Consider the following 26,740-nt stretch of genomic DNA (forward strand, 5'->3'; position numbering starts at 1 on the left):
TTTTTATTTTTATTTTACATTCCACCCACCAAGGTAAGTTTTGTATGAGCTTCCGTCACCCCTCAGACTTGAACGCTTTCGGGCGCCGCGCCCAAGAGTGGGGCCCGGCGGTGGCCGCGGAATGCGTCTTGTTCTGAGAACGAACGTTTCGTTCCCTCGGCAGGGGCTCGCGTGCGGGAGAGACGGGACCCACCCCTCGGGCGTGAGAAAAGGCGGCGGCGAGGAAACCGGTTCAAGGTTGGTTGGTGTTAGCCATTTTGGACCAGTCACGTGACTGCCCGCTTCTCACGTGGCCGGGCCGTGTGCGCGGGCTGCGGCTGGACGGCCACGGCTGGTTCTGGTTTCCGGTGACAGTTGTGCAAACACGGGCCCTGCGCGTACGACGGGGGGACTTCACTCGGCGGGGGTGCCGGCGTGCGACCAGGTTGCCCCGACTCCCTGAGCTCTCACGGGGGTGGGCGTGGGCATCCTTCTGCCACCCGCTTCGTCAAGGAATGGTGGTGAAACCTGAGTTTGAATTTCACTGTCTGTTGAAAGAAATGGCACGTGAACCCTGTCACTCGGGCGTAAGTTAGAAAAGGACACCGACTAGAGAAGCCCTTCCGCAGTGGCTACGTGATCGCGCAGTTTGTAAGGGCCGGGGGCTTTCAGAAAAGGGGGGCCTCTCTGCACTCCCCTGGTGAGCGCCCCGCCTTGTGGGTGCGGCCTCATCACAGAAGAAAGCTCATCCTGAGAATTCCAGCTGGGGGTGTTTTCAGTGGAGAGAATACTAAACTAACACGTTGATTCCTTCTTGTGTTAGAATTCTCACCGTTTAAAGGGACTGTTATTTCAGTTATTTCGGTTCTGAAATAACAGATTTTCCTTTTAGAAGCACTTCAGATTGACGTGTTCTAGTAGTATGCATAGACCCTGGCTGGTTTGGCTCAGTGGATTGAGCGTCGGCCTGCGAGCTAAGTGTCGCTGGTTCGATCTTCCAGTCAGGGCACATCAGAGAAGGAAAACTCTGACTCCAAAAAACCTCCGCTGCCTTGCGGCATACCTCTTCAGGGGAAAGACTAAGGGAGTAAACCCCGACAGAAAATCCGGAGCCGGAGTCCCTAAGGCGGTTTGACGTTGTAGTCAACACCGGCAACTCCTGCGGCGCACCTGAAGCCAAGCTGTATTGACTCCGTCTTTCCCTTGGACCCTTCAGCTGCGAAGAGAGGGGGGGTCTGCTGCATGGGCAACAGCAGACCCTCCATATCACCCTGCCCAGGCTCTGTAGCTTCAGCTTCACTGGAGAGGACACTCCAGCGTCATCGCAAGATGTCGATTCAACACGGGAGGAGACAGATACCGTGTCACTCCCGAGTCGGACTGCACAGCCATTCTCGGCGGTGCAGATAGACTCTTAAGAAGCTACACCATCGTCTCTCGAGACGGACGGCTGCCAACGACGAGTAGTATGCATAAATAGTTCTGACTTACACATTACTTTTGTTTCTCTTTTAAAACCAGATGTCGAGGAATGGTGTTTCTGACCATAAGCTAAGTGTGGAAGCCATAATTAGGAATATTAATAGAATTTCTTTGGAGATGAAGAAGATGAGCGGTAAGTATGAAACCACTAAATGAAAATGTTTGCATCTCATTGTCATAAAATAAGTAGTATATCTCTAGGGATCATCTATCCCTGACCAAACATTCCCCGCATTGAGGAACTCCCCATCTCACGAGTCAACCTACTCCATTTTAAGACAGTTGCTTCTTATGGACTAGCTGAAATCTGTTCCCCTTTCCTTCCACCCACTGATCCTACTTCTGACCATGAAAACTACATTGATTATGTAGCTCTTTTGACAACTTTTGGATATTTGAAGATAGTTGTGAGACCTACAACTATATGTAAAAAAATACCAGCTTAACATGGCTTATTCACTAAGGAGAATAACAGGGAGATCTAAGGGCGGCCCGAAAGTTAATTCAGTTTTCAAGACGTCATCAGGTGCTGGGTTCTTTCTGTATTTTCACTCCGTTCACCACTCCTCATGGTCATTACCTGCAGACATGGCCATGTGCAGACAGGCACCATCTCTGCCTGTCTCTTTACAGGAGCCTTTCCCAGGTCCCTCCAGCACTTTCCCCTTTCCTTTCCTTGGCCAGATTTGTATGACAGGCATCTGTCTGCAGTAACTGCTGCGGCTGCCGAGAGGAGTGGCATTGCCCAGCCCATCTTGGAGGCAGAGCCCATCGCTGAAGCTGGGGAGGAGGAGGCAGCCACAGCTGAAGGTGAACTGTGCCAAGAGGAGGACGGGGGCTATTAGTTAGGCACTAAATAATGAGTGCCCTTTATGCTGGACCTGCCTGTCCCTCCCAGGGCAGCATGTCCCAGACTCTGCTCTGTGAGCCCTGCTGTCTTAGGAGATGGTGTGCAAAAAAATGGAGACCACATTCTTAGGGTAAAATACGTTTGGGGAGTACGTCATGTTCTGTCCCAAATGTATAGGAAGTATTAACAAAGGCACGGGGGATTCTGATGTAAAGAAACCTAGTTAGGAAATTATCATTAATATCTGCAGAGGAGAGAAGATGCTATATCCATGAAAAATGAACATGAGCCTACAAAAATATTGAGAGAGCAGAAACGAGCTCTTGGAGATTAAAAATGTGATGATAGAAGTAAACTGTATAGAAGGGTTTAAAGGTGAAAATGAAGAAAATCCCCTAGAGTAGAGAGAGAGCAGGAGAGAGGGCAAGTTTTCGGGGGGAAATGACAGATCAGGCAATGAAGTCCAATATCCAGTAAACAGGAGTCTTAGAAAGAAAGAACATAGACAATGGATGGGGAGGAATTCATTAGAGAAATAATCTGAGGACCTCTTCCAGGGTTGAAGGATATGAGACTTCACAATGAAAGAGTCCAACACAAGAATCAAAAGAGACCCACACCCAAATAGAATCCTGTGCTCTTTCAGAACACTGGGAGCACAGAGGGTCCTCAAAGCTTCTGAAGAGAAACAAGAGTTAAGATCTTGAAAATTCTCAATAGCAAGCAACACCGGAAGCTAGAACAGCATGCAGCGATGTCCTCGGAAATTGGAAGAAACGATTTTCAACCTAGATTTCTGTAATCAGTCCATCTATTAAGCACTGGTATAGGGAAATTTTCAGACATAATTTTCCCCTTCAGAGAGTTACTAACGTATTCCACCAGACAAAGGAACAGACCAAAAAGAGACAGACATGAGGTTCTGGAGAGAGGATGCTCCGCGTGAGGGTGGGGTGAGAGGAGCCCCTAGGAAGACGGTACAGGGGTTTCCGAGATGCGAGCTGGACAGTGGACCTGAGAGCAGTCAGTTCAGGCGAGAGCAGGACAGGCTCCCGGAGACTAGTGGCTTTCAACTCCAGAACAGCCAAGGCGCATGACCATATGGAGGGGAGGGTTACCTAACAAGGGGGGGTTGGGGATGTATTCCTGATAGTTAAGTAATGAAACAAGTTAACTGTGGTTGGGTGGTAGCTTAAGGGAAGGGAAATGTCATACTACACGACTCAGCTGTGAAGAACATGTCATCAAAATTTTTAAACATTAAATATGGAGCTAGCACAAATTGTACTCAAGTACATTGGGGATGGCATGAGTGAAAAGAGTTATAAATCTTCTGTAATCAGAAGTGGGTAGATAATATCTAAAATTGAAAAGTATGCATGTTATTTAGAGATAGAGAGGTAATAGCAGCCCCCACCTCAAAAAAATTAAAAAAAAGAAACTCCATACGCACATGCAAAACAAAATGAGCAAAAAAAGTTAAAAGTGGTTGCTTCTGGGAGATAAAAACTGCTAGTTTTTGTAACATACCTTATAGACCTATTTAATTCTTTATACTGCGTGCGTGTATAAGACATAAAAGTGCTAAGTTTTAAATATATACTATAAGTCAAATTTGCATAAATCAAGTTGTAGGTTAGTAAGATGGCTGACAAGTTGGGCTAAAGAAGCCTGCTGGCAGATTTCTGTCATGCTTATCTGTAGTACATAAATGTGACTTGAAGTCACAATGAGCATGCCTAAATGGTGGTGGGGTGGGCAATCACTTAGCAGGAAACTAAATCAAGAGTTAGGAAATAGCCGCTGAGAGTACTACTAGTTGTCTAGAATATCTGCTGCAATATGACACCTTCTCTTTGTTTGCTTCACACAGAGGTCACCCAGCTCCTGCTCTGTGACCTGAGTCTCCAGTTCAAGCCCCCTCTGAAGCCGGAGGAGTTCGAGAGAGCAGAAAACAGCCCTCTCTTTGAAGAGTTTCAACTGTCAAATGAACCCCTTGCTTCTGACAGTTTTTCTCCTTAATTTCTTGTCTGTTGTGAATTTACAACTGTATTGTTGAATTAACAGATATCTGGGAGAACCAAGTTTACTAATTATTTAGTATAATAAAAACATGTTGAATTGCAAATAATAATTCATGTTCCTGAAGGCTGGTTCATTGTTGTTTTACTGTTTCAAAGAATGGCTCATTTATTTCACTAATGGCAAGGGTAATTGGCCATGTGGCACTACTTAGCCTTATGCTTGAATTCGGCTCAGGCTGAAAGAGAATCACTAAACTATCTATGGATGGTATGAGTTTATATTAATAAGATCTCTCCTGGGAGCAAGCGCCCAAAACGACCTAAGCTAGCTGAAGCCCGTACTGACTGTGTCATTTGACTTGGAAGTCCTTGGGGGCGGCAGCTGTCAAGGACCCTACTGATTGATCCGCTGGCTCTATTTTGGTTCTGTTTGTGTGCTTTGGCCTCACCCTCTCCTGTTATGCACCGGTTTCCCCCGAAAGACAGAGGCGGGTAGAGGCACAACAGCAAACAGCTCCAGGTGTGCAGATCCCCAGAGGAGAGAGAGCCTCGGATTCAGCCTCTTGTGTTTAACATTCCAGAGAAAGACACCAGCTTTGGTTGGGATGTTTATCCCTGAGCCGGGTCCTGAGCAACTATGATTGGCGAGGCTGGGTCGTGGGCCAGGGCCCACGGTGGAGAGGGCCCCGCCAGAAGAAGAGAGCTGCCATTGCCTGAGAAGGGGAGAAAGGATGCTAGTCATAAAACGGCCAGGTACTCTGCACTGATTGTGGTCACAGCAGTGGGATAGTGTTTCGTTTTAGGATAACTTTATCCTAGAACTTCCTAATTTCTGCCTCTTTCCACCAAAGGAGACTTAAAATAATAGGCTTAGGTTTGTCATGTAAACATGATTCACTACCAGATAAATAGTTGCTTGGAAATCTGCCATGTCCTTCATTTTAGATGTTTTTGAATATAAAGGATAGAATACTATGAAGGCACAAGATCGGCTCACTCCACAACAGGACTTAAAATGTTGACCATCCTCATTACCCAGCATTTAGTTCAGTATTTAACACACTAAATAAATGCGGGTTTTTCAGCTTTAGAACTGAGTTCTGGACTCTAAACTGAGAACTGGTTTGTAAGGATGAGGTTTTGTGAAACATCATTTCTATCATCATTGGTTCAAAGTGTCCACATACTCATCATAGGAAATTGTCAGTTTTAACCCGGTAACTTTCTAGGTCCTTCCATGTTCTATTAGCTTATGAAAATGAAATAGCAAGACATCCTTTGCCACTCTGAAAACTCACAGATTAAGCAGAGAAGTCAACAATTATTTTAATAAAGAGTTGTGGAATAACAACCAAGGGCCCAAAGGGCAAAACTTGAAGAACCCTGAACGCCTACTGATACTTCCTAAGTGAGATACGTAGATGACGGAAAGAGCTCAGTTGCTTTGTGGCGTTTATAAAGCTTTCTTGGTAAGGATGAGGAAAAGGGTGTTAGGACAGAGTGGTCAGGGGACTAAAAACGGATGGAAGAAAGGTTATCTAGCCAGAAACTGATCAGAGATTTCTGGGCACATTCATTGCTTTCTCATCTTCCTGGGAAGACTTTGGTCAGACCTACACCACTTGAGTAGAGGAGGTAGGATGTGGGTGTTGGGATGTACTTATCCTGGACTTAAATCCAGGTGTATTTGACACCAAAACCTCATCTCTAAGTTTAAAATGGGTTGGATTTTTTTATTTTATTTTTAGCTTAAATTTTCTTCAAAACAAAACTCTAGTAGTACAGACTAAACAGTGAGGTCAAGTAAGTTGTTTTTAGGAACCCAAAAGTAAAGCAAAAGGCAAGTTAATTTTAATCTCAGGAAGTTATTCCAACATGTTTATCTTTTCATAAAAAAGTACACAAAAATCCCCCCCCAACAACAACAACAAAACACCAAATAAGAAAGGATGAAGTGTTTTTGAAGCTTTTTAAATTATTGCTGCTGAGAAAGTTAATTTTAATTTTCAAATTATACGTATAAAAGTGATGGTAGCCCCTGACAAAGGTTTGGCTATTAAAAAAAAAAATCAGTTTTGTGTGATAACAAAAACTATTTCTTTTTAAGTGTTTTGAAACTTGCCCTAAATTATTTTTGTAGCTGTGTAAACTACTGTACTTTGAAGTGGGTACCAAAAATACATGTTATTTGTATGATTATCACAGTGCACTGCTAGACTTCAAGTGTGAACATTAGTACTCAGGCACTTTACAAACATCGAAGAATAAATAAATTATGGGATACTTGACAGTCTTCATCTCGAACACTTTCTGAAACCCTTGTGTTCATGTTGAGGGGTTTGACGCAGACCGAAGTGTTTGTTCAGTCATCAAAGGCGGCTCGTGTCCCCATGCTGCCGACGGAGTCAGGAGGAGGTCACTGGCTCGCTCGCTGGCTATGGGTAGGCTGCGGGATACGTCAGCGTGCACTGGTATCTGGAGCCCCGGTTTTTCCCGTCGATGAGCAGAAGGGGCATTTTCTGGAAGTAGTCGATGATATCTGACACGGACAGAAAGTCCTGAAAGATTCAGAATAGGGAGATAAGTCAGCGCCAGGACAGGTAGCATGATGTCCACCCTCAGTTTTTTGTTTTTCATCTGCGTAATATCCTACCTCTTGAAGTTATGACGATTTTGATTTTTTTTAAAAACCCTAAAATTTGGCAAGTATTTTAATGATGTCTGATATAGAACTTCGAAAAAATAATTCTTCACCAACATCCAGTAAGCTATGGATTAAACACTACATATCGTCGGCAGCCGTCCGTCTCAAGAGACGATGGTGTAGCTTCTTAAGAGTCTATCTGCACCGCCGAGAATGGCTGTGCAGTCCGACTCGGGAGTGACACGGTATCTGTCTCCTCCCGTGTTGAATCGACATCTTGCGATGACGCTGGAGTGTCCTCTCCAGTGAAGCTGAAGCTACAGAGCCTGGGCAGGGTGATATGGAGGGTCTGCTGTTGCCCATGCAGCAGACCCCCCCTCTCTTCGCAGCTGAAGGGCCCAAGGGAAAGACGGAGTCAATACAGCTTGGCTTCAGGTGCGCCGCAGGAGTTGCCGGTGTTGACTACAACGTCAAACCGCCTTAGGGACTCCGGCTCCGGATTTTCTGTCGGGGTTTACTCCCTTAGCCTTTCCCCTGAAGAGGTGTGCCGCAAGGCAGCGGAGGTTTTTTGGAGTCAGAGTTTTCCTTCTCTGATGGGCCCTGACTGGAAGATCGAACCAGCGACACTTAGCTCGCAGGCCGACGCTCAATCCACTGAGCCAAACCAGCCAGGGGTAAACACTACATATATATATGACTATACTAGGTACATGACTATAAACAATATATGTGTTTTTTAACCTCATGTAGCAGATCATATACAGGGGGTCTAATTATGGTACCCTTGCCTTAAGATTACCCTCTTGGTATTTTTGATGTTGGTTTCTGTATCCCATATCTCAGCCACTGATAGTGTAAGGAGGGGTATGGAATCAGGAAGTCAGCACGTCCCTGCTGTCTGGGGAGGTCATCTGCAGCATGACCTGATAGTCCCCTCAGGATTTCTCTGCTGCATCCCCGCTGCCACCCCCATACACGCGAGGGCTCTGTGGCCACCACTTTGCCTTCATCGCCTGGACCTACCTATTCCTGAAGGTCAGACTGGGAACAATGCCCTCCATCCTTCTAGACATGGGTCACAAGTCACCTCTGTACCCCAGACAGTATTGTGCCCTTCCTCTAAAAACTCTGCCAGGTGCCCCCTGGGGCAGCTGTGATTTCTGCTTGAGTGTTTCCACACCATATCAACAGAGATCCTGGGGACAGACCTCTCTTTTTCCAACCACACCAAGCCAGTGATTCAAACATTTGACCAGAATCACTTGTTTTCTTATACTCATTTACATGGTAACTTAAAAAATATTTGGAGTGAAATGGAATTTATTGGTGAGCTATTTCTTGTTCTGGAAAGGTTTGTTTCAGCTGATCCTCCCTCCTGGAACTTTGAATGTAAAGAATGTTTGGGGCATTACATTTAGCTCTTTGTTTCCTTTGCAAAAAGCAGCCCTTGAAAAGTTTCCTTCATACTAGTCTGATTACCACCCACAAAGTGACTGTGTGAACCTCAGCTGAACAGAGGAAAAGGTCGTTGGCAATGTGGCTACCTTCATTGGGCAAACCTCAATTTTTAGTAAGAAATGAACCAAGTATCTAAACAATCACCACCATAAGAATTCTATTTTTCCCATTTCTATTTGTTGATTTAAAATACAGCCTTAAAAACCCACTGCAATCTTACGTTAAAACCATATCACAAAGGTGCCTGGTGAAGGGACTCGCCTTTGACACCATCTAACTGGATCTCTTTTACGAAATGGAAATGTTTACATATTTTTTTCCGATTTTAAAAGTTACACATGTAATTTTAGATTATCTTGGAATAAAAGATATAAGAAAGATTCCTACGGCAAAGGTAGGTACTGTTAACATTTTGTTTTATTTCTTTTCAGTAAATGAAGGGTTTCACTCAAGTGACTTAACTCTAAAATTGCCTCACAGTATGGACCACAAAGGATGTTATAGCAAAGTTCACTTAGGTAGGTAAGCAAACAGGCATGAAAAAGAATTTGGGGAAATTCTGCAACTGGCAATCTTTACCTCTTTCCCTCGGAGTCCAGTTCCCAACATGTACACTTGGCTTTCCTCCAGGTAACGGATCTGAACGTTGTAAACTTTATCTTTGTATAACACCATGAGGACGTACGGATTGGTGACTGTTTTTTTAGAGCTGTCTCTGACCAGAAAAGTGCCATCCTAAAAGGAAAAATTCTTGTTACTTTGGGCACAGTAAAAGTCAACACTTCTGTTGCCCCTTGAAGCAGTACACAAATCTCCAGGGTTATGGAAAGCTATTGTTGACAAGCCAGGAAACACTCAGTTCCCAAAACAGCTCAAATCCCACGTGTCATGGATTTTCTGCTTATCAGGAAGGAGGCAACAGAGATTGTCAGAGAAATTTCCAAGTCAACCTCTGAAGTCTCTGAAAAGGAACCCTTTTTTTCAGTAAGAAAACAAATAATAGGTGGTTGAGTGGATAAAGGGCCAGGTGAAACAAGGACTTAATTGGTTAACAAAGAATACTGCAGTGGACCCTCACCATATTGCGGCTCACTTATCGCAGGATTTTTAAAAATATTATATTTAATTATTTGTTGCGGATTTTTTGCTATATCGCAGGATTTTGCGGTACTGTATACATATGTTGTTAAAGTTACGTATGTTTAAGAATGTAGAATATGTTTAAGAACATAAGTAGTGTTTATAAACGTGTGGGAAAGGTTAAGGGAGTGAGAATGGTGTGTAAGTGTGTGGGAATGGTTTATAAAGACTTAAAATATCTATAAATACTAAAATAAATGTAAGGTTCCTTACTTCATGAATTTTCACCTATCGCGGAGTGGGGTGGGGTCTAGAACGTAATACCCGTGATAAGTGAGGGAATACTGTATATTTCCCCACTCCTGGGAGCTAATTTTCTAACCCTTCTTTCCACAGCCAAAGTCAGAAAACACAAATGCCTCTAAAATCCACATACTTTTTTAAATGTCACGATCCCCAGGTGAAGTGTTTTGTACCTCAACAGAACCAAATGTGGACCGTCTGCCTGCCTCTATTTTTTTCTGATATTTACTAACATAGTGTTGTGATTGTCCTATACTTTAAATTTTTATTTCATATATTATTGCTATATAATATGAATACTGTAAAGACCTGAAACTAAAATAGAATTAATTAGTAAGGACACAGACTCCTCTGTCTTTGTGTATTGAATCAGGATGGCTTTAAATAGTCATCAATCTGCGATAATGGTTTTCTTTTCTTTTCTTTTTTTCATTCCAAGTTAATGAGTAAATTTTGTCAGAACATCTCTGTTGAAAAAAACATGTCCATGGACCAGTGATTCAGATCCTTGATTTCACTTTAGAATCATCTGGAGAATTTTCTTGAAGACTCCCAGAGAGCACCGTGTGCCCCTGACTAATTAAATCAGAATCTCTCCAGGTGAAATCCAGGAATCAGAATTTCTTAAATCTCCCCAGGCAGTTTAAATGTGCATTTAAGGTTGAGAACTACTGTTGCAGACTCAAGACGTGGAAGATGGAGGGTCTTCGCGTTCTCCTGTCTGATAGACAGGTTTAAGGTTAAGGTGCAAGCACCAGGTGACAAGAAATCTGGTTAAGACCTGCTAATATTAAATGACAGCTGGAAATTTCTAGGGGAAAGGGCAAAGCGTTGCTGCTGTTTCCCTGGATATGATCTCTTTACATCCATGTGAATGGTGACTGAGTAGGAAGACAGAACCGGTAAGATATTGGAAATTTGGAGGAGAGTCTCCTTTTGACCCTGTACCTTTTCAATAATAAAATCTCCTTCAATTCTGCCAGCCAAATGGCCGTCTTAATTGAGATTTTTCCTGGGGTCCTTGGAGTCATTACTACGGCTGCTTGTAGGTGGGAAGCTGGTACTAATGGGTCCCCTCGGTATAACAGCATGAACCTAGAAGAACTCCTAGCCCATAATTGGTACTCAATAAAAGTAAGTTCCCCTTTTCTCCTTCCATTAATATTGATAACCACTTAAATGTAAGCTTTAGCACAGTACCTGGTTTATCCTTCTAAGAGCAGCTTCTGCCTCTGGTCGGGTAATATAAGAAACATACCACTCTTCATTTAATGAATTCTGAAAATGTAAATTTTTAAAAACTGAATAAATTTTTCAGTTACATATTAAGTAAAAAGAAAAGCCTTCAAGTAATCATATTCATAAATCACCACCTCAATTCCACAAGTCTTGAAACATTTGTTTTCTTAACTTGAATATAGTCACTCAGGTGGGCCTCAATAGAAGATATTTCATGTGAACTGCTTTTTATCATGATGCTGCTTTCAAAGGCAGCTGTGAATAAGCATTCCTTAAATAATGAAACCTCTAATCAGGAAAGATATAGATATAATGTCGTCTTCAGTTTAATGTAATAATACGTATACTTAATGAAAAAACTGAATTAACAATAAAGGGACTTATTCATAAACTAGGAAACAGATGAAAAATAGGATTATGTTACTCATTGTTAAATGCAAAACACACATTTGCTTTAGGAAAAGTCTAAGAACACCAAGGAAAAAACATATTTTTCACCTGGATCCTCCCTCTTAATTTTTTTCATTAAAAATATAAGACCAATAGAAGATAAAAGTACAAGAGGATATTTAATGGGAGTTTATAATGACTCATTTGCTGGGGAAAAAAATTAAAATTAAATGAAAACATATGTTTTATTACCTCTACTTCCCCAGGGGATTGTGGCCGTGGCTTGTTTGGAACTGACAAGGAAAAGTTTCTGCCTTCAGGTCTGGAAGGTGTCCTGCCACCAGGACCTTCAAAAGGATAGCATTTTAAAGTTAATTTACTGTAAGCCCTTCTTCACATCTGCCAAAATGCCCCCAAATGCCCTTGTTTTCAGCAATTAACATTTCAGGAAGCCATCGCTTAAAAAATAATTTTCACCTGTTCAAAACCACAAGGGCTGCTCAGGCAGTCAGTACTCTGAGCCCTGTCTCTGAAGTGTTAAAGAGTAGGACCACAAATTCAAGTGATTTCTTCACTGTGTATGTTACATAACATAAAGAGACTAGATCCACAGATGAAAAGTCACAGTCATTTCCATGTGATCCCCAGAAAGATGTTTCAAGAGGCACATCTTGCGTAGACTCCAGCACCCCCCCCAGAACGGATTCCCAACCACAGATGCCATGACAAGGCAGTAATGAAGATGGCGTCCTCCTCGTGCTCACAAACACAAACGTCGGTGGCCCGGGACAAGGAGAAATTACCGTGAGAATATTGCTAGCTATTAGAACCAGAGTTTGCTATCTGCTAGCCACTCTCATGGGACATCCAGAGGAGATATTATTTAACATGCACGTCCTCGCCCAGACTTACTGAACTGGGATCTTGTGGGTTAGGTTCTCTGAACCTATATTGGAAGCATGCTCCTCAATTTGTAACTCATGTTGGAAACTTAAAACTACAGAGAAAGTCGAACACTATGCTGAGCACAGCGGTATAAACACAGCAGGCGTGGAAAGCTCTATTTGGGCCACCTTCCCCAGGAAGTGCGCGCGCGCGCGTGCGTGCGCGCGTGTGGGGGTGCGTGTATTGGATAGTATCCATCAGTCCAGCAGCCCTTGGCGCACCGCAGAAACTGACTCAAGTGCTGGTCGTGAAGGGGTGCTGCCTGGCCCGGGCCCCGGGCCCCCAGAGTACACACCTTGGAAGTTTGGAGGCAGGGAGGCGCTCTGCGGGAAGCTGCTGTTACTGCGGAGACAGAGAACAGACTTTAGCTGGATTGGGGTGGAGGAGCCAGGTAGGAGGCTGCCTTAGGGAAACGGGACTGTCAGTGCCACCTCCTTTGTTACTACTTCCGACCCGCCCTGGAACCATGGGAGCTCACTACCATCCCAACGTCCAACACGCTTCACAAGCCAAAAAAAAAAAACAAGAAAACTTCATAAAGCGCATTTGAAAGATGACTAAAAAGTTCGCTGCCGTTTGAGGTTTTTGAGTTTGGGAAATGGCAGAAGTCGTCTGGGGAGAGGACTTGCCTTTGGGTTATTAGGGAAACATGGTAATGGGCATGGTGTTGGGGAGCAGGGACCCCCCAGGGCAGAAGGGTGCGCAATGAGAGGGTGGGTGGGTGAGAGACAGAGGCCCCAGGAGGCGCTGCAGCAGACAGCCACCGCTTCTGGGGGCCCTACACGCCAGCCGCCTGCTTTGTGCTGAGCGGCAGTGCCCCCACCCAGTGGCCCAAACCTTCTGTTGAGTCTGTGCTGCTCAGCAATCTCATGTGAGCAGTATTTTGCAAGAATAAGGCTAGAGTTGGGGCCCAGCATGGGGTGAATAGTGTGAAAAATGGCAGACGTGGCAGAAGAAGAAGCGCAGCTGGAAGGACGAGGAAGCAGCAGAAAACCAGGCTGAGAGGCACCCAAGGAGGTTGAAAAAAAATTGAGAATCCTTCCAGATATTTGGGAGGCGAGGAGGGGTCAGGCTGGTGGTTGAGTTTTCTCTTGTACTCAGGTGGGACTGCACCTCTGCCTTTGGATATTAAAGGAGAGAGTGTGCCCAAAGGGCTGGAGGTCTTGGGGGACACCAGGAGGCATCTGCTGTCCTTGTGGAGGGAGAAATGACCTGAGTCTTTTTCCTGTTCATGCCCCTGCCTCTGGACAGCCTCATCACCGGGGTCCCTGAGATCCGCCACTGCTGTCGAGAGCGAGGACCTGCAGGGAACAGCCTGTGCAGGGAACTCTTAGCACCTGCCAAGTGCAAGGTATGTTTTCTCCGTCTCCCTATCCAAGATGCAGGGTGGACTGCGAGCACTTCAATAGCTGGGTTTCCTGAGCGGTTGTTTGTCTGTTTTAACTCACAAAGTGAAAACATTCCCCACTTCCCACCGAGGAGTCCACTCTCTGGGGAGGCCACAGGGCATTCTGTGCTGTGTCCTCTGACCCCAAACACAGCCTCAGAGGACATCAGTGGATTCATCTGTGTGGTTCCTTAGGATTAGCTTGGTTTCGGTTCTTAAGACCCAAAATGTTCTGACCCTACTGGCACATTTCCTTCTTCCTCAGCCTACCTGCCCTGAGCTCAGCGTCAGTGGACCCAGAGGTTAAGTGAGATCTCAGGGACATTGCCACAAACCTCTCTGAGAATGCTCCAGACTGGTGAGACGAGGGCAGTGAGTGCTTGGGCGACGGCTTGGTGGATCTCGAAGGGAAAGTGTTGGAGCTCATGGAGAGTAGTGTTGGCTGGGGCAAAGGTCTGTGATGCACTGTGTGGGGGAGAGGAAAAGCACACTGTCAGGACCCAAGTGTCAGACAACCTTTCAGAACCGCTCCCCCCGGAAAGAACCAGTCTAAAGAGGGATCCAAAAATCCAGAAGGTCAAATGGAATTAGGAACCCCACCTCCCAAGGACTTTCTAGATGACTTATCACCTGAGAATGCATTTTAAAATGCTGCTGTTCTGATCATTCTCGATAATACACATTTATCTTATTTTTCTCATTTTTGAAATGTGAACGTGGCAGAAAAATGTCAGTTAGGAACCATATACATTTCAGAAATGATTCACAAGTTTTGTTTTGTTTTATGAAAGCCAAATTTTATGCTGTCTCATTCTTCTGCAGTTAGTGGTCCTTTACCCATATGCGTTAGGGGGCATAAATAGAAATTTTTCTATCAAGCTATACAAGCAATTTTTAATTTTGCTGTACTATTAAGTAATTTGCACTCATACATGTCAACTTAATGGTTCTCTTTGATAATCTGGCCAAACAATTCCATTTTATTATAGTTATGCAGTATTCCAACTGACATATATGTCTCTTTATTACTAATTTAAGAGATATAAATGACTTTATGGGATTTCTGTACTAAAAATTTTATTTGAATGCCTGAGCAGACAAATGGAGGGATGATTTATAGGTTGTAAGGAAGCTTTTCTGAACATACCATCGTCTTCATCCTGGTAAAGGGAAGGAAAAAGAAAAGATATTAAAAGATCATCAAAGCACGATTCCTCAATCATGTAAACGTCTCTGTTTCACTTCAGCAGGGAGCTACTGCACAATTAATACACTGTAGGGAACAGTAGGACTTGCTAAGTGGTTTATGATTTTTTAATACAAACCAGCATCATAGAACACTCCACCCTGAGTCTCCCTGTATACGGAGCATCAAATAGGGTCTGAGGTGCCTAAGAGAGCCCAAAGATACCATAATCCATACATGATATTTTGTCCAAATCCCTTAGCAAGCTGTCAAGAATTGAACATCCTCATTTATAAGTGGAAACTTATAAATTGGGAGGGATTCCGAACTTGCCGCGGGTTACAGACCTGGATTCAGCCCTGAGTGTGTCTGACCCAGAGCTCAGCCTTCTTCTGCGCTCTACTGTACAACGCAGCTTCATCCTATTTATAACGTGGTAAGCCACACTACAAGGTGTGTCTACGTTGCTCAGCACATTTATCTGCAGGGCAAGCTTGCGAAACACGCGAGGGAAAGGCAGTTTGCTCTGCTCCTCGGATGGCACAAACCATGTTGCCATTGACTAGTTGACCAAAACTGGCAACTTGGACTTGTTTCGTTAGGACAGCATGCTGGTGATGAAAGTGCTGCTGTAAGAATTATATTAGTTACTACTTGGGCCTCGTATGTGCGGAGCGCTCAGCGGAAGTTAGCTGTCATTAGTCTGCCACGGAAATGAGACAAGAAGGATGACGGCCAGAATTACTCCTTCCAGTCGGCCAACTGGGCATCCCCACATGGGGCTGCATAAATAAATGCACGTAGGCCCAGGGAATCTCTACAGTGAAATCTCTTTTCTACACAGTTGCCACCATGTCAGGTCCAAGAATATACAAGTCCCAGATTCTCGCGACATGAGTGTCAACGCTTCCAGAGATTGGGGACCTCAGGAATGCAATGTTATCCTCGCTTTCAGCCTTACCTCCTCTCGTCCCTACAGCTCTGCAGCCAAGCTGCGGTCCTTGCTGTCCCTGTAGGCTCCATGGGCATTGCCACCCACCTGCCTTTGCTGGGGTGCATTGGGCTTTCTCTTAGGGGGACTGTAGTCTGTGTCCTCCCCATCATTCAGTGACCATCACAGATCTGACCTCTAAGAAGTCACCTCTGGCTCCTTCTCTTCCCTTCACCTCTAGAGCTCATTCCATGATCATATACTGTTTAGCACATGGGTTTCCTGTCTCCATCCCATCTTAGCACGTCATCTGAACAAGGACAGCATCCCGCACAGAGCTACGAATCAGCAGGCACTTGCGGGCTGAGCCCTCGCATAGAGGCTGGTATGCGACAGCTTCCCGAGGGCTTTGAGAGCCGAGGAAATCAGACAGCTGTGCGCCTCGCCATGAGTATCTCACCCCTTCTGAGCTTCAGTTTCCTCTTAGAAAAAGAGAAACTAGGACTCCTCATGGGGCCATTCAATGCAAAGCTTGTATAAAACTGGGCGACCAGCTTTCCTGCTGTGCCTGAAACTAATGGAATTCTTGGGACATGAGACTTTCATTGCTAAAACTGGGGAAGTCCCAGGCAAACAGCTGGTCGCCCAGATGTAGCTAGCTTACTAACGTGCACACAGCAGGCATTCAATAGGTGCTGTTTCCCCTCCTTTTCGGGCTGTGGAGGTATTGAAAGGGAAAGAGAGGACCTAGAAACTTGGCTGTGGGGCATCATCACTTTATCCTCCCTCCACCCACTGCCCTTCACCTTGCTATTTGCCATCTGGTAATGGCGCTGCTATTAACCCAGCCACCCTGGAGGCTCTCAGAGAGGCAGGAGCTACGCCACGCAGCCTGGTGGCAGGTGAGACAGAAGGGGGCCCTGACAGGCTCAGGAGTCAGGAGCGCACTGAGTAGGCTTTGCTCTGATGCTGGACTTCAGTGAAGGCAGGGACTGAGAGGGTCCCAACCTCCATGGAGCCCGCACCGGTTTTCCCTGTCTCGGGCATTTACCCACTGACATTGTGGACTTACATTCTCTCTTCTTTCTGGTCCCCATCCATGCCTGAAATGAATTAGGGGAAAGAAAAAGCACTGAGCATGAAGATTTTCCAACAGCCGGTCTCAGTATATAGATCATTTCACTTAATCTAATAATGAGAAATCAAACCCATTGAGCCGTGATAAAAATGGGGGTGGTGGAAACCAGCAGAAAAGAGGGCAGTTTGGTGACTCAGTGTTCTGTCACCGCTGCGAGCTGAGCTGAGCAAACCTTTATTCCGTTCAGCTACTGCAGCAAATAATCACAAATAAAAAAATTAAAAAAGGTTTAGTCAGCAAACTAACTCTTTAGTAGCTATTAAGTTTCATTGAATAGATGTTTTACCCAGCAAATGAGAGCATTTTAGGTAATATCCTCCTTTGCTGATGGTGTTAATACTGCACCTTCGGGTGAAGGAAAGACAGTTGGAAAATGCTGCCACTTTGGGACTTTCCCCAGATGCCTGAGCGAGTCGGGCAGATTTGGCGGCAGCTGCCTTGGCGCCGTGACAGGTGGCTCTCAGACTGGGCCCGCATCCTGTTCTCCTCAGAGAGAGGGACGCGCAGGATGGGGGGGGCGGGCAGTATGTGGAATGGATGCTCCACCTGCCCTCTCACCCTGTGTTTATTTATAATTCTGGTATTTTGTTCATTATGAGACTTTTTGCATTCATTTGGATCTTTTAAAATGTTCCATTCAAATGCTAACTGGATGACTGAGGTTTTGGGGGTGCATCCTGGCCCTGGCCTGGATTGAATCCTCACGCTAGCCAAGCCAGAGCCAGAGGTATGAATCCTGACTACTTCAGATAAACAGAAGCCTTGGCCGTGTTCTTTGTAAGCAGTAGGGTCGGGCCTGACCCCAAGTGCATTTCTGCCATTTGGTAAACAAGCCCCCAAACCTTTATAGCAAAGTCAGCAGTGTTAGAGCAGACCCCGGTCTTCTGCGATTGTAAAACGTGGCTGGCAGTGAGGAAGACACTTGTGGCGACCCACACGCCTCCCTCAATTAGTGCCTCACTGCCCTCTATGGAAAACCGAAGCGCCAGGTCCAGCCCCCACGCCTGTCAGAGCACAGCTGCAGATCTGACTGGGCGAAGGTGAGGTCTCCGCAAATGGCAGGCGTATCCACACTCCCCACCCTTTCTTGGCTAGGATGCCATTTTCTTCAAAGGGACCCTGGGACTTTATATCCAACCTAAGGAGCCTGAACACTCCTCCAGCCATGGCAGCCAACGAGCCACCGCTGCCCAGAGGTGCCCAGGATTTTGCTTTCCATGCAAAGCTACTACTGGGCAGGTTGTCAGGGGTACCCACACCCAGTGACAAGCTCCAGCAACAGAGGACAGTTACTTTGGCACAGGTGGCTTCTTCGCTGGCAGGGGGCTACTTCTGTCATGTCTCTCCGTGGTTGGCGGTAAAGGCGGCTTTTGTATCTTGGGTAAATGCTCCCCGAGCGGCCTGCAGGGTTGGGAGCAAGGATGGGTGAGATACAGACCCGAATTCCCCAGCGAGACCGTGTTCCCTCCCACAGACACGACAGGGCACTTACCTGCCTGGGGTCGGGGGCTGCAAGACAGGAGGGAAAAAGTGTGAGTGGCCTCAGCACTTGTCAAAGAATAAAGACAAGATACAAGACTTGACAGAAACAAGAACCAACACAACAAAACAGGAAAACGGCTTACCTTGTCAGACAGCACCGGTTTTTTTCCTGTGAATGACAAACAGCAGGCAGGCCTTGAGTTCTGAACTTTATCAGCTAAGCATAAAGTATTAAAGCAGAGTTTGATGAAACCATGAACCAAGTCCTGCGGGGGGCTGATTAGGCTCGAGCCATGAAGATCCATAGACTTCGCACCTGATTTTACAGCTCAGAGAAATTAAGTGACTTACCCAAGGTCACACAGCATTGTGTACATGCAAACAGTGTTCTGGACTCTGTGCTTCTTTCCCACAATTTATTTTAGGTAATGGATGATAAAAACGATTGAATGCTGTTTTTTCTTTTTTTAAATCTCTTCTATTGGTTAAGAGATTCTTTGTAAAGCCTAAGTTTTTCTTTATCTGAAATAAACCCATTTGCCACGAAGGATTAATTTTGCTCTGATCCTTTGGTACATTTGATGTTATATAAAGTATTATGCTTAGTTTCTGGAGAACTTTTTAACTTGGGGAAGGGGGTTTCAGAAGATTCTGCTGGTGGGCTGCAAATCATTTTGTTTTGGCTTTTTTGTTTGTTTATTTGTTTGTTTTGGCTTTTGTCAGTTGGTCTTCCTTCCTTCCTCCACCCCCTCCTTCCTTCCCCACTCCCTTCCTTCCTTCCTTCCTTCTTTCCTTCTTTCCTTCCTTCCCTCCCTCCCTCCTTGCATTTTTCTCCTGGAGCAGAGAACATACAGGCTCCCTGAAGAAATGCTAGGTGCCCCTGAGAACTCTGCATGGCAAAGTTATTCAAAGCACTTTATCCTGTCCGAAGTCCCCTAGAGCAGATGTGCCCTATGTCTTCAATCAATACAACTATCACTTAACTGGATTCAAGCAGGTCTAGAAGCAAATCCTGTATGACCTTGAACAAGTTATTTAAGGTCTTTGAGCCTCAGCTTCCTTGCCTGTTGAATGGGGTCGGCAGAGGACCGTTCCAAAGTGGGCCGCGGCACAGCTCCGCATGAGTCAGCAGAGCCGCGAAGCCTTTCAGGGGAACAGCAGCAAGCTGCAGCCTCGAGTCCGAGAACCGGCCGTCATTTTGCCAACAGAAGAGGATGCTGAGGCCACAGAAGGCTAAGGCCCTGCTCAGGGGCCGCTAAGGGACGGCTGGGCTGGGGCTCCAGGCTCCTTAGCCCTCCAGGCTCGGGGCTCCTTCCCCAGAACTCTCTAGCCCGTGCGAGGAAAATCCAGGGTCTTCGATGGAAGGAGGATGTAGCGGAAAAGAGCACCTCCTTTGAGGTCAGAAAGACAAGGGTTCAAATCCTGTACCGAGTTACACAAGTTTGGGAAAATTATCCAACCTCTCCGCACCTCAGTTTCATCACCCGCGCAGTGGGGATAACAACACAGCCCGTCGCTAGGCTGGTGTGAGGGTTAGGGACGATGAAGTAATTATGATAGGTGACGCGTTGGCCCCCTCATAGGCGCTCAGTTTTAGAATTGAATGGCACATAGCTTCACGTGGAGGGAGCTGCAATCCAAGAATACCCTGCGTCGATTCTGTGGGAAAAGGGCTGTCACATCCCCACAGTTTGGTCAACTGCACACATACAACAACAACAGAGAACCCTGCCATTTGAATGGCGTGTTAGAGTTTGATAAAGCATTTTCTCCTTATGAGTCAAGGGATAGCTCTGCAAAAGTAAGGTCCCTCCGGCCAGTGAGCTGCTAAATACAGTGACCCCTCACTTACCACGGGTATCACGTTCTAGACCCTCCGCAATAGGTGAAAATCCGCTATGTAGGAACCTTACATTTATTTTAGCATTTACTGTACAGTACCGCAAAATCTCGCAATATAGCGAAAAATCCGCGATAAATAAATTAATATAATATTTTTAAAAACCCCGCGATACAGTGAGGCCGTGATAAGTGAACCGCGATATAGAGAGGGACTCCTGCACCCTCAGCCCGTTCCCTTCCTCTCTACCACAATGCCACCTGTGTCACCTTCAGGGGGACAATGACATGAGTGTGCCCAGATGGCCCTGTGGAGGAGCAGGTCCAGCATGGGGCTAAGGGCAGGAGCGCCACATCGGGCTGATCTGGGTTTGGGTCTCCACCTGATAGCTGAGAGACCTTAGAAGTTACCCCTCTGTGCCTCAGCCTCAGTTTCCTCATCTGTAAAATGAGGGGGTTTCTAACAGCCCCCCTTCCCACTGTCGTGGTGTTAGTTAAATGAGCTGCCGCGTGTGGACAGCATGCAGTAAGCCCTCTATAAATGCTGGCCGTTGTTATTATGTATCTACTACGGATGATACCAACCTAGCGGGAGGGGCTCTCTGTCAAAAGGCGCCAACGAACGATCGAGGGGTGGCTTCTTGCTTCTGTCTATGGAGGGAGGAGGGACTGGAAGGGAAAAGACTGAAGTCAGTGACCGGAAGAATGGGCTTGGCCGGGTGTGGGGCACGGTTGACAAGACCGAGTGGTACTTACGCTTGGCTGTTTTGGGGGCTCTACTTCTGCTTGGCTCTTCGTGGTTGGGCTGGGGTGTGTGAAGGGGCTGCTTGGGGAAAAAAGTCCAAATGTTAGGAGGTGTTTCCAGCACATCAACAGGTCCTGGTTGGCTTTATCTCCCCAAATATGTCCGAATCTGCACACTTTTCCCCACTTCCATGTTCCACCAGGACACAGCTGGGCACATGGTAGCTGCTCAATATCTGCTGATTGAGTGAATTCTGAATCCCAGTAGTGAGGATCATGGCCCTGATCGGCATGGCTCAGCAGATTGGGCATCATCCTGCCAAGCGGAGGGCTTCCAGTTCCATTTTCAGTCAGGGCACATGCCTGGGTTGGTGGCCAGGTCTCCAGCTGACAACCGATTGTGTCTCTCTCACATATCAGTGTTTCTCTCCCTCTCTTTCTCCCTTCCCCTCTCTCTAAAAATAAATAAGTAAAATCTTTAAAAAAAATAGTGGAGATTACAGTCTTCAGATTTCAAAAGCAAAATGCATTTTGTAGATAAATTCAGCTCCGGTGAGCCCCCTTTGCAAGAAAACTGCACACGCAGGAAGGAACCCACCATTCTTAGATGGGAGGTGCTGACTGTGGTGTGATCTAGATTTTGAGCTTTTGGGACAATACATCCCCTCCCCCTCCTTCTAGCCCTGGCACTTTGGCATTTGCTGTAGCAGTTGAAGTGCGCAGATCCTCGTGAGGAGAACACATTTCCAGGCATTGAGTCCTTATCCTGAACTTCTCGGGGCCTCTCTGGGTAATTGATTAGATGTAAGCTTGGGGAAAGAGGAGAGGGGGTTGCTGCCTCTCTCTTCCGGTGTTCACTGCATCATAAACATGCTAGTCTGAGGCCATTGCCCACGGAATTTCAGGCATTGGCCTGCAGGTGGTGCAAGACTGTTTTACAGGAGAGAGAAGGTGACTTGCGACCCTTGAAACACCCATCGGTTCCATTGACTTAACTCTGTTCTCTTAGAATATATTTAACAGTTTTCGCTTATATCTAAAGTGGGAGATAATAACACAAATGCGTAAGATAAGGGCTTTTCCTTATACAATTAGTTTATATTGTTTATGGTATAAAGAAAAGACCGATAAGCGTTACGACGTGAACAAAAACCACTAGTATGTCCTTCCCCACCCCCCCACCCCCCAAAATCCCCACAACACTGAGCGCTTGGTGTGCACTTTCCCGGCCTAGATGTAGTCTTGTCTTACTGGTTAGAATTAGACAAAGATGTTTACCATCTTCTTTCTCTCTGGCAGAGGAAATCATTGGAAGGGACGCAAAGGACCAGGCAGGAGGGAGGGGCCTACCTACCGTGTGGCTCCAGCTGCCTGGTGTGGGAGGGAGGGCAGCCGTCGGTCTCTGGGGGGGCACAGGAGGCTGCTGCGGGCTTTTCCCGGAGAGGGGCCGGTCTGTGGAACGCAAACACATACCAATGGAAGGAGAAATGCTAACCAGGGCGAATGTGGGCCATGCTTGGGTTTTCCAGGAATAGATCCTGCACCCAGCATGGCACTACTTGGAGCTCCAGGGTCCTGGGTCCAACAGGCTCCCCCCAGCACTGACACCAGCATGGGTGGTGGCAGGAGTTTGTCCCTAGCTGGGTTACCACAGGTGGGCAGTCAGAGTCACATGCACACACAGGCACACCCAGCTGCCTGGGCAGGGTGAAGCTGGCACCCATGGCTCACGGAGATCCTGTTCTGGGTCCCCTTCCTTCCCCTCGCAAAGGCTCTGGGCTGCTCTGCCCCCTCCTACTTCCCCCTTTTGCTCATCTCTTCCCTTAACGGGAGGAGCTAGCTGGTCTCCAACTGCTATTACCATGTCACAGACTCTTAACTGGGTCACTACAGCTTATCCTCAACAGCAGCTCCCATTTTTCTGATCACTACCCAAGTATCCCTGAGCCAGGTTTATAGACTGACAATGTCCCTACCCCTTCGACAGGGAAAGGCCTGGCCTCCTTCCCTCACCCTAGTCCCTGCCCTCAAGAGGCATTACCTGCTCCTGGAGAATGGGGCTTAGAACTGGGACAAGCCAGGACTGATCTCAAGCCACTCCAACCACACCAGCCATACCTCAGGTCTTCTGATACGCCATGCTCCTGCAAACCTCAGGACCTTTGCACGGCCATTCCCGCTGCTTAGAATGCTCTTCCTTTCCAACATTTACCCTCACTTAACCTCACCCCTACTCATCCTTTTAACTTTCCGCTTAAATATCACATCATCAGGGGATCAAACCCAGACTAGGCATACACCCCAGCCTCATCTCCCACACTCGTCTTCCTGAGTATACACCATGTTTTAATTAAACCATTTGGTGACTCATTCATTTGATGGTGTCTCACCCAGTGGACTACAAATTCTTTATGGCAAAGAGTGTCTTATTCACTCTGTATCTTCATAACTGATACATATGAGGCACTCAATAACTTATTTATTTCTTCTCTGGGCCTCAGTTTCCCTATATGTAAAAAAAGGTCTTGATAACTGTTACCCTTATCACACAGAGTGCTTAAAAACACAAAATAAAATGTCAACCTAGAGTTTATGAAAGGGCTTTAAAATTGCCCAGTGCTGTAGAGCTAAAGGATTAGTGGTTTTACTTTTTTTGTGGTGTGGCTCACCAACCTTCTAGCGTGCTTCTTGCTATTGTGTTACTCTAGTGTGTGGGCTTATTGTTTGCCACCGCCCGACTGGGCTGTAAGCCCCGTAGGCCGGGGCTATGTCTTTCCTGATCATTTCAACTTCAAGCACTTAGAATGATGCCCGGCTCGTAGTCGGAGATCAGTGATTTTTGTTGAATGAATTAAGTGAATGAAGACATGAATGAGGGAGAAATGGGCTGACAGACAGAAACAGTGAGACAGTGAAAATCTTAAATACTGTTTTAAATAATTTAAAGGTATGGTCAAACCCCACTCAGTGTGGCTATGTTTATTCTGACAGCCTGTGCGGAGCTGTGCCACCTATGAGTGGATCAGAAAATGGGGAGGAGCAGGAAAGGGCTCTTGGGTTTCTAAGTAACACACAAAATGAGCTATTACTGCCCAACAAGCTCTAGTGGCAGTTTAACCCTTTGAGTGCCAACGTCGCTGTGAGCGACGCTGACAAATTTTCCCAAAAGTGCCAGTGTCACTACCAGTGACTCTTTCTTCAGTGGCTATCAATGTTAATAACAATGCAATAATTCGTATTTTATGTTTTGTTCTCTTTTTTTTGTACCTCAGGTTATATATTGATATAATTTTTTCTCATGTTGATCCAAATTTCGAATTACACATGGCACTCAAAGGATTAAAGCTGCTATCAGCCCTCACAGGTGGGGGCTTATCTGCAGTATTAATAGTTCTCACAGCAAACCTAGGTTCTCTGTATTATTATCATCCTATTTCACAGATGAGGTCATTGAGGCCCAGAGAGGTAAAGTCCCTTGACCAAAGCTGGTCTCAGCACGTAGGGCTTTCTGCTCTGTGGTCAGCGACCTCCAGTGTATCCGTGGGGACTGGGGCCGGGGGCAGGGCCACCAGGGCCCTTACCGATGTACATGGAGTTGGAGTTGCCAAACGGCTTGGCAGGCAGGATGGAATTCTGCAGAGCTTCCTCGTCGTTGGAGGGTGGCGGCTCGTAATCAGCATCATCCTCCACCGGTGCCTCTTCCTCCTCGTTGGGGGACTCATAGTCACCATCGTCCTGTTCCTCATTGGGACTTTCGTAGTCATCGTCCTACCAACACAGTGACAGGGAGGGACAGGGCGGCTCGCAGAGAGGCTCCTTGACACCCACGTGCCTGGGTCTGCTCTGTCTCTGCCAGGCCTCACAGTGGCACTTGCATGGGGACAGTCAGCACCAGGGCGGTTACTCCTGTTTTACAGATGAGAACACTGAGGCTGGGAAGCACAGTATCCCAGGGCCAGCAAGTCGTGGACTTGGGACCTCTGTCAGGGTCTTCAGGCCCCTAGGCCAGTGCATTTTCCTCTACGCCATTTTGCACCCCCCTGGGAAAGGCAGAAGAAAAGAGGAGGGCCCTGGACTAGGGGTGTGGGGGACTTGGCTCCATTTTCAAGGAACACATTTCCTGGTGCAGGCATCACCAAGAGGAAAACTCAATGCCTGGAGCATTTGTGAGGCCCCAGGTTCATGGCCGGTTCTGTTCTCAGTGTGCCTGTGTGCAAAAAAGTGTCTTCTTGTGACGGCACAGCGCAGCGCTGAGGGCCAGGCTAACGGCAGAGCAGAGCGCCGAGCCTGTCCGTTAGGAGGCAGGCAGAGCCGTGTCTGCAAGGGGACTGTCACGCTGTGCTCTTTTTGGCTGGGGGCCAAGCATATCGAAACAGCAGCTCATGACTCACCACCTCCGGTGCTGCATTTGAGGCCGCTCCCTTGGAGAGACGCTCTTTCTAAATTTTAATGTTCTTAGCGTATCATATGTGTGCTTCTCTGTGGCTCTCAGGAAAGTCAGCCCTAGGGGCGAGGTGATTGCCTTTGAAGTGGTCCACGAGAGAGCACAGTCATAGGAATGATGTCCCAAGCAGAGGGGGCACCATCAGCCACCCGCTGGCTTATCACTCTCATGCCAAAGTCTAGGGCCATCAGGGAGCCTCAGATGTTTCTCTAAAGTTAAGGGCAGTGTGCAAAGAAGCAACGGGAGGTTGCGGCTTGGAGAGGAGAGGCATGCATTGAGATATATATATATATATCATATATATCATGATATATATATATATGATATATATCATGATATATATGATATATGATATATATATATATGAGGGCAAAGTGAGGGTTGAGTTTCTCCCTGAACTTGAAGAAGACCTGTCCCATCATCAGTGGTTCTATATCTTAAAGGGGCAATAGAAACTGTGACAAACAGGGCTTCAGACCAATGGCGTCAGGCCCTCTCCAGCCCTGGCTGACTGTCCCCTAGACTGATGGGGCATCCCTCGGCTCTCTCAGCCTGCCCCCTCCAGGCCCCTTGCTCCTGACTTCCCACCAGACCTTCACCCCATAACCCTTTTTTCAGCGACAGACTTTTCTTTTCTGCTTCTAGAACAATTATTTCTCCCAGTGATTCGGCTCCTGACTGTGTATGCATGTTTTCATTCTTCATCATATTCTGCCATGTATATGTGTTATCCATCCTGCAAAATGCTCACACACTGGGGCCTTCCTCTCCACCCTGTCCCTATAGTGCCCTGTGCAGTGTGCGACAGCTGGAGGCCCCAAGTTTTACAGCCAGCAGCTCTTAGAGACCTTCTGTGTATAGAGAGCACTGGAGAGACCAGCCTCAGGCTGAGCCCTGCACAGAAGGGACTGCCTGGCAAGCAGTGGCAAAGATGCAGCGTCTGTGCTAATATGTAAACATTTGGGGGAAAGCTCTGTCTGTTTTCCCTTTTTGTACAAAATAAATCTGTCCTGTTGCATTGTGTTCAGGCAGAAAGCACAGACGTAGCTGGCATATTTTTCAAATTCAGTGCTTTCTTTTGCCCAATCCCAATGGGACCAGGAATGTGTAGTGCCGTCCCTAAAGGCACAGAGGCAGCCAGTTACCCAAAGACCACTGGCCTGAGGCCCTGGTCGTGGGTGGGTTTCTAACTAGC

At 46.5% G+C, this 26,740-nt stretch overlaps 2 protein-coding genes across 2 annotated transcripts in view; one reads left to right on the plus strand and one right to left on the minus strand.

The window, feature by feature from the left end:
- Positions 1-1,500: 1,500 nt before the first annotated feature.
- On the plus strand, positions 1,501-4,333 carry CUNH5orf58 (chromosome unknown C5orf58 homolog). The gene is made up of 3 exons (XM_090289780.1): positions 1,501-1,594; positions 2,146-2,271; positions 4,185-4,333. The coding sequence occupies exons 1-3, from the start codon at positions 1,501-1,503 to the stop codon at positions 4,331-4,333; spliced, it is 369 nt and encodes a 122-aa protein (XP_090145906.1).
- Positions 4,334-6,393: 2,060 nt separating this feature from the next.
- The window catches only part of LCP2 (lymphocyte cytosolic protein 2), a 39,126-nt gene continuing 18,779 nt past the window's right edge, over positions 6,394-26,740 (minus strand). Inside the window, exons 7-21 of the mRNA XM_090288563.1 lie at positions 24,683-24,869; positions 22,456-22,553; positions 21,114-21,180; positions 20,943-21,026; positions 18,662-18,687; positions 18,529-18,545; positions 18,330-18,437; positions 16,971-17,001; positions 14,929-14,941; positions 14,117-14,246; positions 12,690-12,736; positions 11,702-11,796; positions 11,021-11,098; positions 9,017-9,172; positions 6,394-6,893 (exon numbers count right to left, since the gene is read on the minus strand). Coding sequence (XP_090144689.1) covers positions 6,771-6,893; positions 9,017-9,172; positions 11,021-11,098; positions 11,702-11,796; positions 12,690-12,736; positions 14,117-14,246; positions 14,929-14,941; positions 16,971-17,001; positions 18,330-18,437; positions 18,529-18,545; positions 18,662-18,687; positions 20,943-21,026; positions 21,114-21,180; positions 22,456-22,553; positions 24,683-24,869 — 1,260 coding nt within the window. The 3' untranslated portion in view covers positions 6,394-6,770. The remainder of the gene's footprint in view (positions 6,894-9,016; positions 9,173-11,020; positions 11,099-11,701; positions 11,797-12,689; positions 12,737-14,116; positions 14,247-14,928; positions 14,942-16,970; positions 17,002-18,329; positions 18,438-18,528; positions 18,546-18,661; positions 18,688-20,942; positions 21,027-21,113; positions 21,181-22,455; positions 22,554-24,682; positions 24,870-26,740) is intronic.

Source organism: Furipterus horrens, unplaced genomic scaffold (assembly GCF_987537825.1).
Source record: "Furipterus horrens unplaced genomic scaffold, mFurHor1.1.pri manual_scaffold_10, whole genome shotgun sequence".
NCBI classification, from domain to species: Eukaryota; Metazoa; Chordata; class Mammalia; order Chiroptera; family Furipteridae; genus Furipterus; species Furipterus horrens.

Excerpts from the sequence above, each read along its gene's own strand:
- CUNH5orf58 (XM_090289780.1), top strand. The coding sequence starts at position 1,501 with ATGTCGAGGAATGGTGTTTCTGACCATAAGCTAAGTGTGGAAGCCATA. Across the intron at positions 1,595-2,145 it reads GGAGATGAAGAAGATGAGCG|ATTTGTATGACAGGCATCTG; the intron begins GTAAGTATGAAA and ends TTCCTTGGCCAG. Across the intron at positions 2,272-4,184 it reads GGAGGCAGCCACAGCTGAAG|AGGTCACCCAGCTCCTGCTC; the intron begins GTGAACTGTGCC and ends TGCTTCACACAG.